Raw genomic sequence first — 14,948 nt, 5'->3', positions numbered from 1 at the left:
AGACCCCAATATTACTCTCTCTCTCTCACCCAGAATGTGTTGCTAGTTACCGTATCTCTACCCCACTATTCAGAAGACTCTCTCTCTCTCTCTCGCTCTCTCTCTCTCTCACCCAGAATGGGTTGCTAGTTACCGTATCTCACCCCAGAAGACCTCTCTCCTCTCTCTCTCTCTCTCACACAGAGAGAGACAAGAGAACACACTCTTCTCTCTCTCTCTCTCTCCTCTCACTCTCTCTCTCTCTCTCACACATTACTCTCTCTCTCAAGAGAACTCACTCTCTCTCACTCTCTCGCTCTCTCTCTCTCTCTCTCTCTCTCAGACTCTCTCACCCAGAATGAGACAAGTTAACACATCTGACCCCACTGTTACTCTCTCTCTCTCTCTCTCTCTCTCTCTCTCTCTCACACACCCAGAATGGGTTGCAAGAGATCTCTACCCAGGACACTGTTCAGAAGACCTCTCTCTCTCTCTCTCTCTCTCACCCAGAATGTGTTGCTAGTTACCGTATATCTACCCCAATATTACTCTCGGGCCTCTCTCTCTCACCCAGAATGGGTTGCTAGTTACTGTATCTCTACCCCAATATTACTCTCTCTCACCCAGAATGTTCTTCCTCTTCTTCTCCAGTTTGGACTCGATCATCTCCTGTGTTCTGGCCGAGGTGGTCTGGGCTGAGAAGTTGATATAGACAGGGAACATAGCCTCCTTCTCCTGGACACTGTTCAGAAGACCACGGGCCACCACAGACTGACACACACAGAGAGAGACAAGAGAACACACTGAGGACACTGTTCAGAAGACCACGGGCCACCACAGACTGACACACACAGAGAGAGACAAGAGAACACACTGAGGACACTGTTCAGAAGACCACGGGCCACCACAGACTGACACACACAGAGAGAGACAAGAGAACACACTGAGGACACTGTTCAGAAGACCACGGGCCACCACAGACTGACACACACAGAGAGAGACAAGAGAACACACTGAGGACACTGTTCAGAAGACCACGGGCCACCACAGACTGACACACACAGAGAGAGACAAGAGAACACACTGTTCAGAAGACCACGGGCCACCACAGACTGACACACACAGAGAGAGACAAGAGAACACACTGAGGACACTGTTCAGAAGACCACGGGCCACCACAGACTGACACACACAGAGAGAGACAAGAGAACACACTGAGGACACTGTTCAGAAGACCACGGGCCACCACAGACTGACACACAGAGAGAGACAAGAGAACACACTGAGGACACTGTTCAGAAGACCACGGGCCACCACAGACTGACACACACAGAGAGAGACAAGAGAACACACTGAGGACACTGTTCAGAAGACCACGGGCCACCACAGACTGACACACACAGAGAGAGACAAGAGAACACACTGAGGACACTGTTCAGAAGACCACGGGCCACCACAGACTGACACACACAGAGAGAGACAAGAGAACACACTGAGGACACTGTTCAGAAGACCACGGGCCACCACAGACTGACACACACAGAGAGAGACAAGAGAACACAGAGGACACTGTTCAGAAGACCACGGGCCACCACAGACTGACACACACAGAGAGAGACAAGAGAACACACTGAGGACACTGTTCAGAAGACCACGGGCCACCACAGACTGACACACACAGAGAGAGACAAGAGAACTGAGGACACTGTTCAGAAGACCACGGGCCACCACAGACTGACACACACAGAGAGAGACAAGAGAACACACTGAGGACACTGTTCAGAAGACCACGGGCCACCACAGACTGACACACACAGAGAGAGACAAGAGAACACACTGAGGACACTGTTCAGAAGACCACGGGCCACCACAGACTGACACACACAGAGAGAGACAAGAGAACACACTGAGGTTCAGAAGACCACGGGCCACCACAGACTGACACACACAGAGAGAGACAAGAGAACACACTGAGGACACTGTTCAGAAGACCACGGGCCACCACAGACTGACACACACAGAGAGAGACAAGAGAACACACTGAGGACACTGTTCAGAAGACCACGGGCCACCACAGACTGACACACACAGAGAGAGACAAGAGAACACACTGAGGACACTGTTCAGAAGACCACGGGCCACCACAGACTGACACACACAGAGAGAGACAAGAGAACACACTGAGGACACTGTTCAGAAGACCACGGGCCACCACAGACTGACACACACAGAGAGAGACAAGAGAACACACTGAGGACACTGTTCAGAAGACCACGGGCCACCACAGACTGACACACACAGAGAGAGACAAGAGAACACACTGTTCAGAAGACCACGGGCCACCACAGACTGACACACACAGAGAGAGACAAGAGAACACACTGAGGACACTGTTCAGAAGACCACGGGCCACCACAGACTGACACACACAGAGAGAGACAAGAGAACACACTGTTCAGAAGACCACGGGCCACCACAGACTGACACACACAGAGAGAGACAAGAGAACACACTGTTCAGAAGACCACGGGCCACCACAGACTGACACACACAGAGAGAGAGACAAGAGAACACACTGAGGACACTGTTCAGAAGACCACGGGCCACCACAGACTGACACACACAGAGAGAGACAAGAGAACACACTGTTCAGAAGACCACGGGCCACCACAGACTGACACACACAGAGAGAGAGACAAGAGAACACACTGAGGACACTGTTCAGAAGACCACGGGCCACCACAGACTGACACACACAGAGAGAGACAAGAGAACACACTGTTCAGAAGACCACGGGCCACCACAGACTGACACACACAGAGAGAGACAAGAGAACACACTGAGGACACTGTTCAGAAGACCACGGGCCACCACAGACTGACACACACAGAGAGAGAGACAAGAGAACACACTGAGGACACTGTTCAGAAGACCACGGGCCACCACAGACTGACACACACAGAGAGAGACAAGAGAACACACTGTTCAGAAGACCACGGGCCACCACAGACTGACACACACAGAGAGAGACAAGAGAACACACTGAGGACACTGTTCAGAAGACCACGGGCCACCACAGACTGACACACACAGAGAGAGACAAGAGAACACACTGTTCAGAAGACCACGGGCCACCACAGACTGACACACACAGAGAGAGACAAGAGAACACACTGAGGACACTGTTCAGAAGACCACGGGCCACCACAGACTGACACACACAGAGAGAGACAAGAGAACACACTGAGGACACTGTTCAGAAGACCACGGGCCACCACAGACTGACACACACAGAGAGAGACAAGAGAACACACTGTTCAGAAGACCACGGGCCACCACAGACTGACACACACAGAGAGAGACAAGAGAACACACTGAGGACACTGTTCAGAAGACCACGGGCCACCACAGACTGACACACACAGAGAGAGACAAGAGAACACACTGTTCAGAAGACCACGGGCCACCACAGACTGACACACACAGAGAGAGACAAGAGAACACACTGTTCAGAAGACCACGGGCCACCACAGACTGACACACACAGAGAGAGACAAGAGAACACACTGAGGACACTGTTCAGAAGACCACGGGCCACCACAGACTGACACACACAGAGAGAGACAAGAGAACACACTGAGGACACTGTTCAGAAGACCACGGGCCACCACAGACTGACACACACAGAGAGAGACAAGAGAACACACTGAGGACACTGTTCAGAAGACCACGGGCCACCACAGACTGACACACACAGAGAGAGACAAGAGAACACACTGTTCAGAAGACCACGGGCCACCACAGACTGACACACACAGACAAGAGAACACACAGAGAGAGAGAACACACTGTTCAGAAGACCACGGGCCACCACAGACTGACACACACAGAGAGAGACAAGAGAACACAAGGACACTGTTCAGAAGACCACGGGCCACCACAGACTGACACACACAGAGAGAGACAAGAGAACACACTGAGGACACTGTTCAGAAGACCACGGGCCACCACAGACTGACACACACAGAGAGAGAGACAAGAGAACACACTGACACACACAGAGAGAGACAAGAGACACTGTTCAGAAGACCACGGGCCACCACAGACTGACACACACACAGAGAGACAAGAGAACACACTGTTCAGAAGACCACGGGCCACCACAGACTGACACACACAGAGAGAGACAAGAGAACACACTGAGGACACTGTTCAGAAGACCACGGGCCACCACAGACTGACACACACAGAGAGAGACAAGAGAACACACTGTTCAGAAGACCACGGGCCACCACAGACTGACACACACAGAGAGAGACAAGAGAACACACTGTTCAGAAGACCACGGGCCACCACAGACTGACACACACAGAGAGAGAGACAAGAGAATACACTGAGGACACTGTTCAGAAGACCACGGGCCACCACAGACTGACACACACAGAGAGAGACAAGAGAACACACTGAGGACACTGTTCAGAAGACCACGGGACCACGGGCCACCACAGACTGACACACACAGAGAGACAAGAGAACACACTGAGGACACTGTTCAGAAGACCACGGGCCACCACAGACTGACACACACAGAGAGAGACAAGAGAACACACTGTTCAGAAGACCACGGGCCACCACAGACTGACACACACAGAGAGAGACAAGAGAACACACTGTTCAGAAGACCACGGGCCACCACAGACTGACACACACAGAGAGACAAGAGACAAGAGACCACGGGCCACACACTGACACACACAGAGAGAGAGGACACTGTTCAGAAGACCACGGGCCACCACAGACTGACACACACAGAGAGAGACAAGAGAACACACTGAGGACACTGTTCAGAAGACCACGGGCCACCACAGACTGACACACACAGAGAGAGACAAGAGAACACACTGAGGACACTGTTCAGAAGACCACGGGCCACCACAGACTGACACACACAGAGAGAGACAAGAGAACACACTGTTCAGAAGACCACGGGCCACCACAGACTGACACACACAGAGAGAGACAAGAGAACACACTGAGGACACTGTTCAGAAGACCACGGGCCACCACAGACTGACACACACAGAGAGAGAACACAAGAAGAACACAGACTGAGGACACTGTTCAGAAGACCACGGGCCACCACAGACTGACACACACAGAGAGAGACAAGAGAACACACACACTGTTCAGAAGACCACGGGCCACCACAGACTGACACACACAGAGAGAGACAAGAGAACACACTGAGGACACTGTTCAGAAGACCACGGGCCACCACAGACTGACACACACAGAGAGAGACAAGAGAACACACTGTTCAGAAGACCACGGGCCACCACAGACTGACACACACAGAGAGAGACAAGAGAACACACTGAGGACACTGTTCAGAAGACCACGGGCCACCACAGACTGACACACACAGAGAGAGACAAGAGAACACACACACTGTTCAGAAGACCACGGGCCACCACAGACTGACACACACAGAGAGAGACAAGAGAACACACTGAGGACACTGTTCAGAAGACCACGGGCCACCACAGACTGACACACACAGAGAGAGACAAGAGAACACACTGTTCAGAAGACCACGGGCCACCACAGACTGACACACACAGAGAGAGACAAGAGAACACACTGAGGACACTGTTCAGAAGACCACGGGCCACCACAGACTGACACACACAGAGAGAGACAAGAGAACACACTGTTCAGAAGACCACGGGCCACCACAGACTGACACACACAGAGAGAGACAAGAGAACACACTGAGGACACTGTTCAGAAGACCACGGGCCACCACAGACTGACACACACAGAGAGAGACAAGAGAACACACTGAGGACACTGTTCAGAAGACCACGGGCCACCACAGACTGACACACACAGAGAGAGACAAGAGAACACACTGTTCAGAAGACCACGGGCCACCACAGACTGACACACACAGAGAGAGACAAGAGAACACACTGAGGACACTGTTCAGAAGACCACGGGCCACCACAGACTGACACACACAGAGAGAGACAAGAGAACACACTGTTCAGAAGACCACGGGCCACCACAGACTGACACACACAGAGAGAGAGACAAGAGAACACACTGTTCAGAAGACCACGGGCCACCACAGACTGACACACACAGAGAGAGAGAAGACAAGAAGACCACACACTGAGGACACTGTTCAGAAGACCACGGGCCACCACAGACTGACACACACAGAGAGAGAGACAAGAGAACACACTGAGGACACTGTTCAGAAGACCACGGGCCACCACAGACTGACACACACAGAGAGAGACAAGAGAACACACTGTTCAGAAGACCACGGGCCACCACAGACTGACACACAGAGAGAGACAAGAGAACACACTGTTCAGAAGACCACGGGCCACCACAGACTGACACACAGAGAGAGAGACAAGAGAACACACTGAGGACACTGTTCAGAAGACCACGGGCCACCACAGACTGACACACACAGAGAGAGACAAGAGAAACACACTGTTCAGAAGACCACGGGCCACCACAGACTGACACACACAGAGAGAGACAAGAGAACACACTGTTCAGAAGACCACGGGCCACCACAGACTGACACACACAGAGAGAGACAAGAGAACACACTGAGGACACTGTTCAGAAGACCACGGGCCACCACAGACTGACACACACAGAGAGAGACAAGAGAACACACTGTTCAGAAGACCACGGGCCACCACAGACTGACACACACAGAGAGAGACAAGAGAACAACACACTGTTCAGAAGACCACGGGCCACCACAGACTGACACACACAGAGAGAGACAAGAGAACACACTGTTCCAGAAGACCACGGGCCACCACAGACTGACACACACAGAGAGAGACAAGAGAACACACTGTTCAGAAGACCACGGGCCACCACAGACTGACACACACAGTTCAGAAGACCAACCACCACAGAACACACTGAGGACACTGTTCAGAAGACCACGGGCCACCACAGACTGACACACACAGAGAGAGACAAGAGAACACACTGTTCAGAAGACCACGGGCCACCACAGACTGACACACACAGAGAGAGAGACAAGAGAACACACTGAGGACACTGTTCAGAAGACCACGGGCCACCACAGACTGACACACACAGAGAGAGACAAGAGAACACACTGTTCAGAAGACCACGGGCCACCACAGACTGACACACACAGAGAGAGAGACAAGAGAACACACTGAGGACACTGTTCAGAAGACCACGGGCCACCACAGACTGACACACACAGAGAGAGACAAGAGAACACACTGAGGACACTGTTCAGAAGACCACGGGCCACCACAGACTGACACACACAGAGAGAGACAAGAGAACACACTGTTCAGAAGACCACGGGCCACCACAGACTGACACACACAGAGAGAGAGACAAGAGAACACACTGAGGACACTGTTCAGAAGACCACGGGCCACCACAGACTGACATACACAGAGAGAGACAAGAGAACACACACACTGTTCAGAAGACCACGGGCCACCACAGACTGACACACAGAGAGAGACAAGAGACACACACTGTTCAGAAGACCACGGGCCACCACAGACTGACACACACAGAGAGAGACAAGAGAATACACTGAGGACACTGTTCAGAAGACCACGGGCCACCACAGACTGACACACACAGAGAGAGACAAGAGAACACACTGTTCAGAAGACCACGGGCCACCACAGACTGACACACACAGAGAGAGACAAGAGAACACACTGAGGACACTGTTCAGAAGACCACGGGCCACCACAGACTGACACACACAGAGAGAGACAAGAGAACACACTGTTCAGAAGACCACGGGCCACCACAGACTGACACACACAGAGAGAGACAAGAGAACACACTGTTCAGAAGACCACGGGCCACCACAGACTGACACACACAGAGAGAGACAAGAGAACACACTGAGGACACTGTTCAGAAGACCACGGGCCACCACAGACTGACACACACACAGAGAGACAAGAGAACACACTGAGGACACTGTTCAGAAGACCACGGGCCACCACAGACTGACACACAGAGAGAGACAAGAGAACACACTGAGGACACTGTTCAGAAGACCACGGGCCACCACAGACTGACACACACAGAGAGAGACAAGAGAACACACTGTTCAGAAGACCACGGGCCACCACAGACTGACACACAGAGAGAGACAAGAGAACACACTGTTCAGAAGACCACGGAGCCACCACAGACTGACACACACAGAGAGAGACAAGAGAACACACTGAGGACACTGTTCAGAAGACCACGGGCCACCACAGACTGACACACACAGAGAGAGACAAGAGACACTGAGGACACTGTTCAGAAGACCACGGGCCACCACAGACTGACACACACAGAGAGAGAGACAAGAGAACACACTGAGGACACTGTTCAGAAGACCACGGGCCACCACAGACTGACACACACAGAGAGAGACAAGAGAACACACTGTTCAGAAGACCACGGGCCACCACAGACTGACACACACAGAGAGACAAGAGAACACACTGAGGACACTGTTCAGAAGACCACGGGCCACCACAGACTGACACACACAGAGAGAGACAAGAGAACACACTGTTCAGAAGACCACGGGCCACCACAGACTGACACACACAGAGAGAGACAAGAGAACACACTGTTCAGAAGACCACGGGCCACCACAGACTGACACACACAGAGAGAGACAAGATAACACACTGAGGACACTGTTCAGAAGACCACGGGCCACCACAGACTGACACACACAGAGACAAGAGAACACACTGAGGACACTGTTCAGAAGACCACGGGCCACCACAGACTGACACACACAGAGAGAGACAAGAGAACACACTGTTCAGAAGACCACGGGCCACCACAGACTGACACACACAGAGAGAGACAAGAGAACACACTGTTCAGAAGACCACGGGCCACCACAGACTGACACACACAGAGAGAGACAAGAGAACACACTGTTCAGAAGACCACAGGCCACCACAGACTGACACACACAGAGAGAGACAAGAGAACACACTGAGGACACTGTTCAGAAGACCACGGGCCACCACAGACTGACACACACAGAGAGAGAGACAAGAGAACACACTGTTCAGAAGACCACGGGCCACCACAGACTGACACACACAGAGAGAGACAAGAGAACACACTGAGGACACTGTTCAGAAGACCACGGGCCACCACAGACTGACACACACAGAGAGAGACAAGAGAACACACTGTTCAGAAGACCACGGGCCACCACAGACTGACACACACAGAGAGAGAGACAAGAGAACACACTGAGGACACTGTTCAGAAGACCACGGGCCACCACAGACTGACACACACAGAGAGAGAGACAAGAGAACACACTGAGGACACTGTTCAGAAGACCACGGGCCACCACAGACTGACACACACAGAGAGAGACAAGAGAACACACTGTTCAGAAGACCACGGGCCACCACAGACTGACACACACAGAGAGACAAGAGAACACACTGAGGACACTGTTCAGAAGACCACGGGCCACCACACAGACTGACACACACAGAGAGAGAGAGACAAGAGAACACACTGACACACACAGAGAGAGACACTGTTCAGAAGACCACGGGCCACCACAGACTGACACACACAGAGAGAGACAAGAGAACACACTGTTCAGAAGACCACGGGCCACCACAGACTGACACACACAGAGAGAGACAAGAGACACACACTGTTCAGAAGACCACGGGCCACCACAGACTGACACACACAGAGAGAGACAAGAGAACACACTGTTCAGAAGACCACGGGCCACCACAGACTGACACACACAGAGAGAGACAAGAGAACACACTGAGGACACTGTTCAGAAGACCACGGGCCACCACAGACTGACACACACAGAGAGAGACAAGAGAACACACTGTTCAGAAGACCACGGGCCACCACAGACTGACACACACAGAGAGAGACAAGAGAACACACTGTTCAGAAGACCACGGGCCACCACAGACTGACACACACAGAGAGAGACAAGAGAACACACTGTTCAGAAGACCACGGGCCACCACAGACTGACACACACAGAGAGAGACAAGAGAACACACTGAGGACACTGTTCAGAAGACCACGGGCCACCACAGACTGACACACACAGAGAGAGAGACAAGAGAACACACTGTTCAGAAGACCACGGGCCACCACAGACTGACACACACAGAGAGAGACAAGAGAACACACTGAGGACACTGTTCAGAAGACCACGGGCCACCACAGACTGACACACACAGAGAGAGACAAGAGAACACACTGTTCAGAAGACCACGGGCCACCACAGACTGACACACACAGAGAGAGACAAGAGAACACACTGAGGACACTGTTCAGAAGACCACGGGCCACCACAGACTGACACACACAGAGAGAGACAAGAGAACACACTGAGGACACTGTTCAGAAGACCACGGGCCACCACAGACTGACACACACAGAGAGAGACAAGAGAACACACTGTTCAGAAGACCACGACACTGTTCAGAAGCCACCACCAGACTGACACACACAGAGAGAGACAAGAGAACACACTGAGGACACTGTTCAGAAGACCACGGGCCACCACAGACTGACACACACAGAGGAGACAAGAGAACACACTGTTCACTGAAGACCACGGGCCACCACAGACTGACACACACAGAGAGAGACAAGAGAACACACTGAGGACACTGTTCCAGAAGACCACGGGCCACCACAGACTGACACACACAGAGACAAGAGAATAACTGAGGACACTGTTCAGAAGACCACGGGCCACCACAGAGACACACACAGAGAGACAAGAGAACACACTGTTCAGAAGACCACGGGCCACCACAGACTGACACACACACAGAGAGAGACAAGAGAACACACTGAGGACACTGTTCAGAAGACCACGGGCCACCACAGACTGACACACACAGAGAGAGACAAGAGAACACACTGTTCAGAAGACCACGGGCCACCACAGACTGACACACACAGAGAGAGACAAGAGAACACACTGTTCAGAAGACCACGGGCCACCACAGACTGACACACACAGAGAGAGACAAGAGAACACACTGAGGACACTGTTCAGAAGACCACGGGCCACCACAGACTGACACACACAGAGAGAGACAAGAGAACACACTGAGGACACTGTTCAGAAGACCACGGGCCACCACAGACTGACACACACAGAGAGAGACAAGAGAACACACTGAGGACACTGTTCAGAAGACCACGGGCCACCACAGACTGACACACACAGAGAGAGACAAGAGAACACACTGTTCAGAAGACCACGGGCCACCACAGACTGACACACACAGAGAGAGACAAGAGAACACACTGTTCAGAAGACCACGGGCCACCACAGACTGACACACACAGAGAGAGACAAGAGAACACACTGAGGACACTGTTCAGAAGACCACGGGCCACCACAGACTGACACACACAGAGAGAGACAAGAGAACACACTGAGGACACTGTTCAGAAGACCACGGGCCACCACAGACTGACACACACACAGAGAGACAAGAGAACACACTGAGGACACTGTTCAGAAGACCACGGGCCACCACAGACTGACACACACAGAGAGACAAGAGAACACACTGTTCAGAAGACCACAGGGCCACCACAGACTGACACACACAGAGAGAGACAAGAGAACACACTGAGGACACTGTTCAGAAGACCACGGGCCACCACAGACTGACACACACAGAGAGACAAAAGAGAACACACTGTTCAGAAGACCACGGAGCCACCACAGACTGACACACACAGAGAGAGACAAAGAGAACACACTGTTCAGAAGACCACGGGCCACCACAGACTGACACACACAGAGAGAGACAAGATAACACACTGGGACACTGTTCAGAAGACCACGGGCCACCACAGACTGACACACACAGAGAGAGACAAGAGAACACACTGAGGACACTGTTCAGAAGACCACGGGCCACCACAGACTGACACACACAGAGAGACAAAGAGAACAACACACTGTTCAGAAGACCACGGGCCACCACAGACTGACACACACAGAGAGAGACAAGAGAACACACTGTTCAGAAGACCACGGGCCACCACAGACTGACACACACAGAGAGGGTAAAGAGAACACACTGTTCAGAAGACCACGGGCCACACAGACTGACACACACACAGAGAGAGAGACAAGAAGAACACACTGAGGACACTGTTCAGAAGACCACGGGCCACCACAGACTGACACACACAGAGAGAGAGACAAGAGAACACACTGTTCAGAAGACCACGGGCCACCACAGACTGACACACACAGAGAGACAAGAGAACACACTGAGGACACTGTTCAGAAGACCACGGGCCCACAGACTGACACACACAGAGAGAGACAAGAGAACACACACACTGTTCAGAAGACCACGGGCCACCACAGACTGACACACACAGAGAGAGACAAGAGAACACACTGAGGACACTGTTCAGAAGACCACGGGCCACCACAGACTGACACACACAGAGAGAGACAAGAGAACACACTGAGGACACTGTTCAGAAGACCACGGGCCACCACAGACTGACACACACAGAGACAAGAGAACACACTGTTCAGAAGACCACGGGCCACCACAGACTGACACACACAGAGAGACAAGAGAACACACTGAGGACACTGTTCAGAAGACCACGGGCCACCACAGACTGACACACACAGAGAGAGACAAGAGACACACACTGTTCCAGAAGACCACGGGCCACCACAGACTGACACACACAGAGAGAGACAAGAGAACACACTGTTCAGAAGACCACGGGCCACCACAGACTGACACACACAGAGAGAGACAAGAGAATACACTGAGGACACTGTTCAGAGACCACGGGCCACCACAGACTGACACACACAGAGAGAGACAAGAGAACACACTGTTCAGAAGACCACGGGCCACCACAGACTGACACACACAGAGAGAGAGACAAGAGAACACACTGAGGACACTGTTCAGAAGACCACGGGCCACCACAGACTGACACACACAGAGAGAGACAAAGAGAACACACTGTTCAGAAGACCACGGAGCCACCACAGACTGACACACACAGAGAGAGACAAGAGAACACACTGTTCAGAAGACCACAGGCCACCACAGACTGACACACACACAGAGACAAGAGACACACTGAGGACACTGTTCCAGAGACCACGGGCCACCACAGACTGACACACACACAGAGAGACAAGAGAACACACTGAGGACACTGTTCAGAAGACCACGGGCCACCACAGACTGACACACACAGAGAGACAAGAGAACACACTGTTCAGAAGACCACGGCCCACACAGACTGACACACACAGAGAGAGACAAGAGACACTGGGACACTGTTCAGAAGACCACGGGCCTACAGACACACACACAGAGAGAGACAAAGAGAACACACTGTTCAGAAGACCACGGGCCACCACAGACTGACACACACAGAGAGAGAGACAAGAGAACACACTGAGGACACTGTTCAGAAGACCACGGGCCACCACAGACTGACACACACAGAGAGAGACAAGAGAACACACTGTTCAGAAGACCACGGGCCACCACAGACTGACACACACAGAGACAAGAGAACACACTGAGGACACTGTTCAGAAGACGGGCCACCACAGACTGACACACACAGAGAGAGACAGAGAACACACTGTTCAGAGAAGACACGGGCCACCACAGACTGACACACACAGAGAGACAAGAGAACACACTGAGGACACTGTTCAGAAGACCACGGAGCCTACAGACTGACACACACAGAGAGAGACAAGAGAACACACTGAGGACACTGTTCAGAAGACCACGGGCCCACAGACTGACACACAGAGAGAGACAAAGAGAACACACTGTTCAGAAGACCACGGGCCACCACAGACTGACACACAGAGAGACAAGAGAATACACTGGGGACACTGTTCAGAAGACCACGGGCCACCACAGACTGACACACACAGAGAGACAAGAGAACACACTGTTCAGAAGACCACGGGCCACCACAGACTGACACACACAGAGAGAGACAAAGAGAACACACTGTTCAGAGACCACGGGCCACCACAGACTGACACACACAGAGAGAGAGACAAGAGAATACACTGAGGACACTGTTCAGAAGACCACGGGCCACCACAGACTGACACACACAGAGAGAGACAAGAGAACACACTGTTCAGAAGACCACGGGCCACCACAGACTGACACACACAGAGAGAGACAAGAGAACACACTGAGGACACTGTTCAGAAGACCACGGGCCACCACAGACTGACACACACAGAGAGAGACAAGAGAACACACTGTTCAGAAGACCACGGGCCACCACAGACTGACACACACAGAGAGAGACAAGAGAACACACTGTTCAGAAGACCACGGGCCACCACAGACTGACACACACAGAGAGAGAGACAAGAGAACACACTGAGGACACTGTTCAGAAGACCACGGGCCACCACAGACTGACACACACAGAGAGAGACAAGAGAACACACTGAGGACACTGTTCAGAAGACCACGGGCCACCACAGACTGACACACACAGAGAGAGACAAGAGAACACACTGAGGACACTGTTCAGAAGACCACGGGCCACCACAGACTGACACACACAGAGAGAGACAAGAGAACACACTGTTCAGAAGACCACGGGCCACCACAGACTGACACACACAGAGAGAGACAAGAGAACACACTGAGGACACTGTTCAGAAGACCACGGGCCACCACAGACTGACACACACAGAGAGAGAACACACTGTTCAGAAGACCACGGGCCACCACAGACTGACACACACAGAGAGAGACAAGAGAACACACTGTTCAGAAGACCACGGGCCACCACAGACTGACACACACAGAGAGAGACAAGATAACACACTGAGGACACTGTTC

The 14,948-nt window shown here is 52.4% G+C and overlaps 1 protein-coding gene across 1 annotated transcript in view; it reads right to left on the bottom strand.

Annotated features, from left to right (window-relative positions):
• LOC127907897 (dynein axonemal heavy chain 6-like) overlaps positions 1 to 14,948 on the bottom strand; it is a 147,341-nt gene that overhangs the window by 129,849 nt on the left and 2,544 nt on the right. Inside the window, 1 exon segment of the mRNA XM_052464361.1 lies at positions 603 to 750. Within this exon segment, the coding sequence (XP_052320321.1) occupies positions 603 to 750 (148 nt within the window).

This window comes from Oncorhynchus keta, chromosome 16, assembly GCF_023373465.1.
Source record: "Oncorhynchus keta strain PuntledgeMale-10-30-2019 chromosome 16, Oket_V2, whole genome shotgun sequence".
NCBI classification, from domain to species: Eukaryota; Metazoa; Chordata; class Actinopteri; order Salmoniformes; family Salmonidae; genus Oncorhynchus; species Oncorhynchus keta.
Note: the sequence above shows the minus strand (reverse complement) of the source record. Positions and strands in the feature narration are given on the sequence as shown.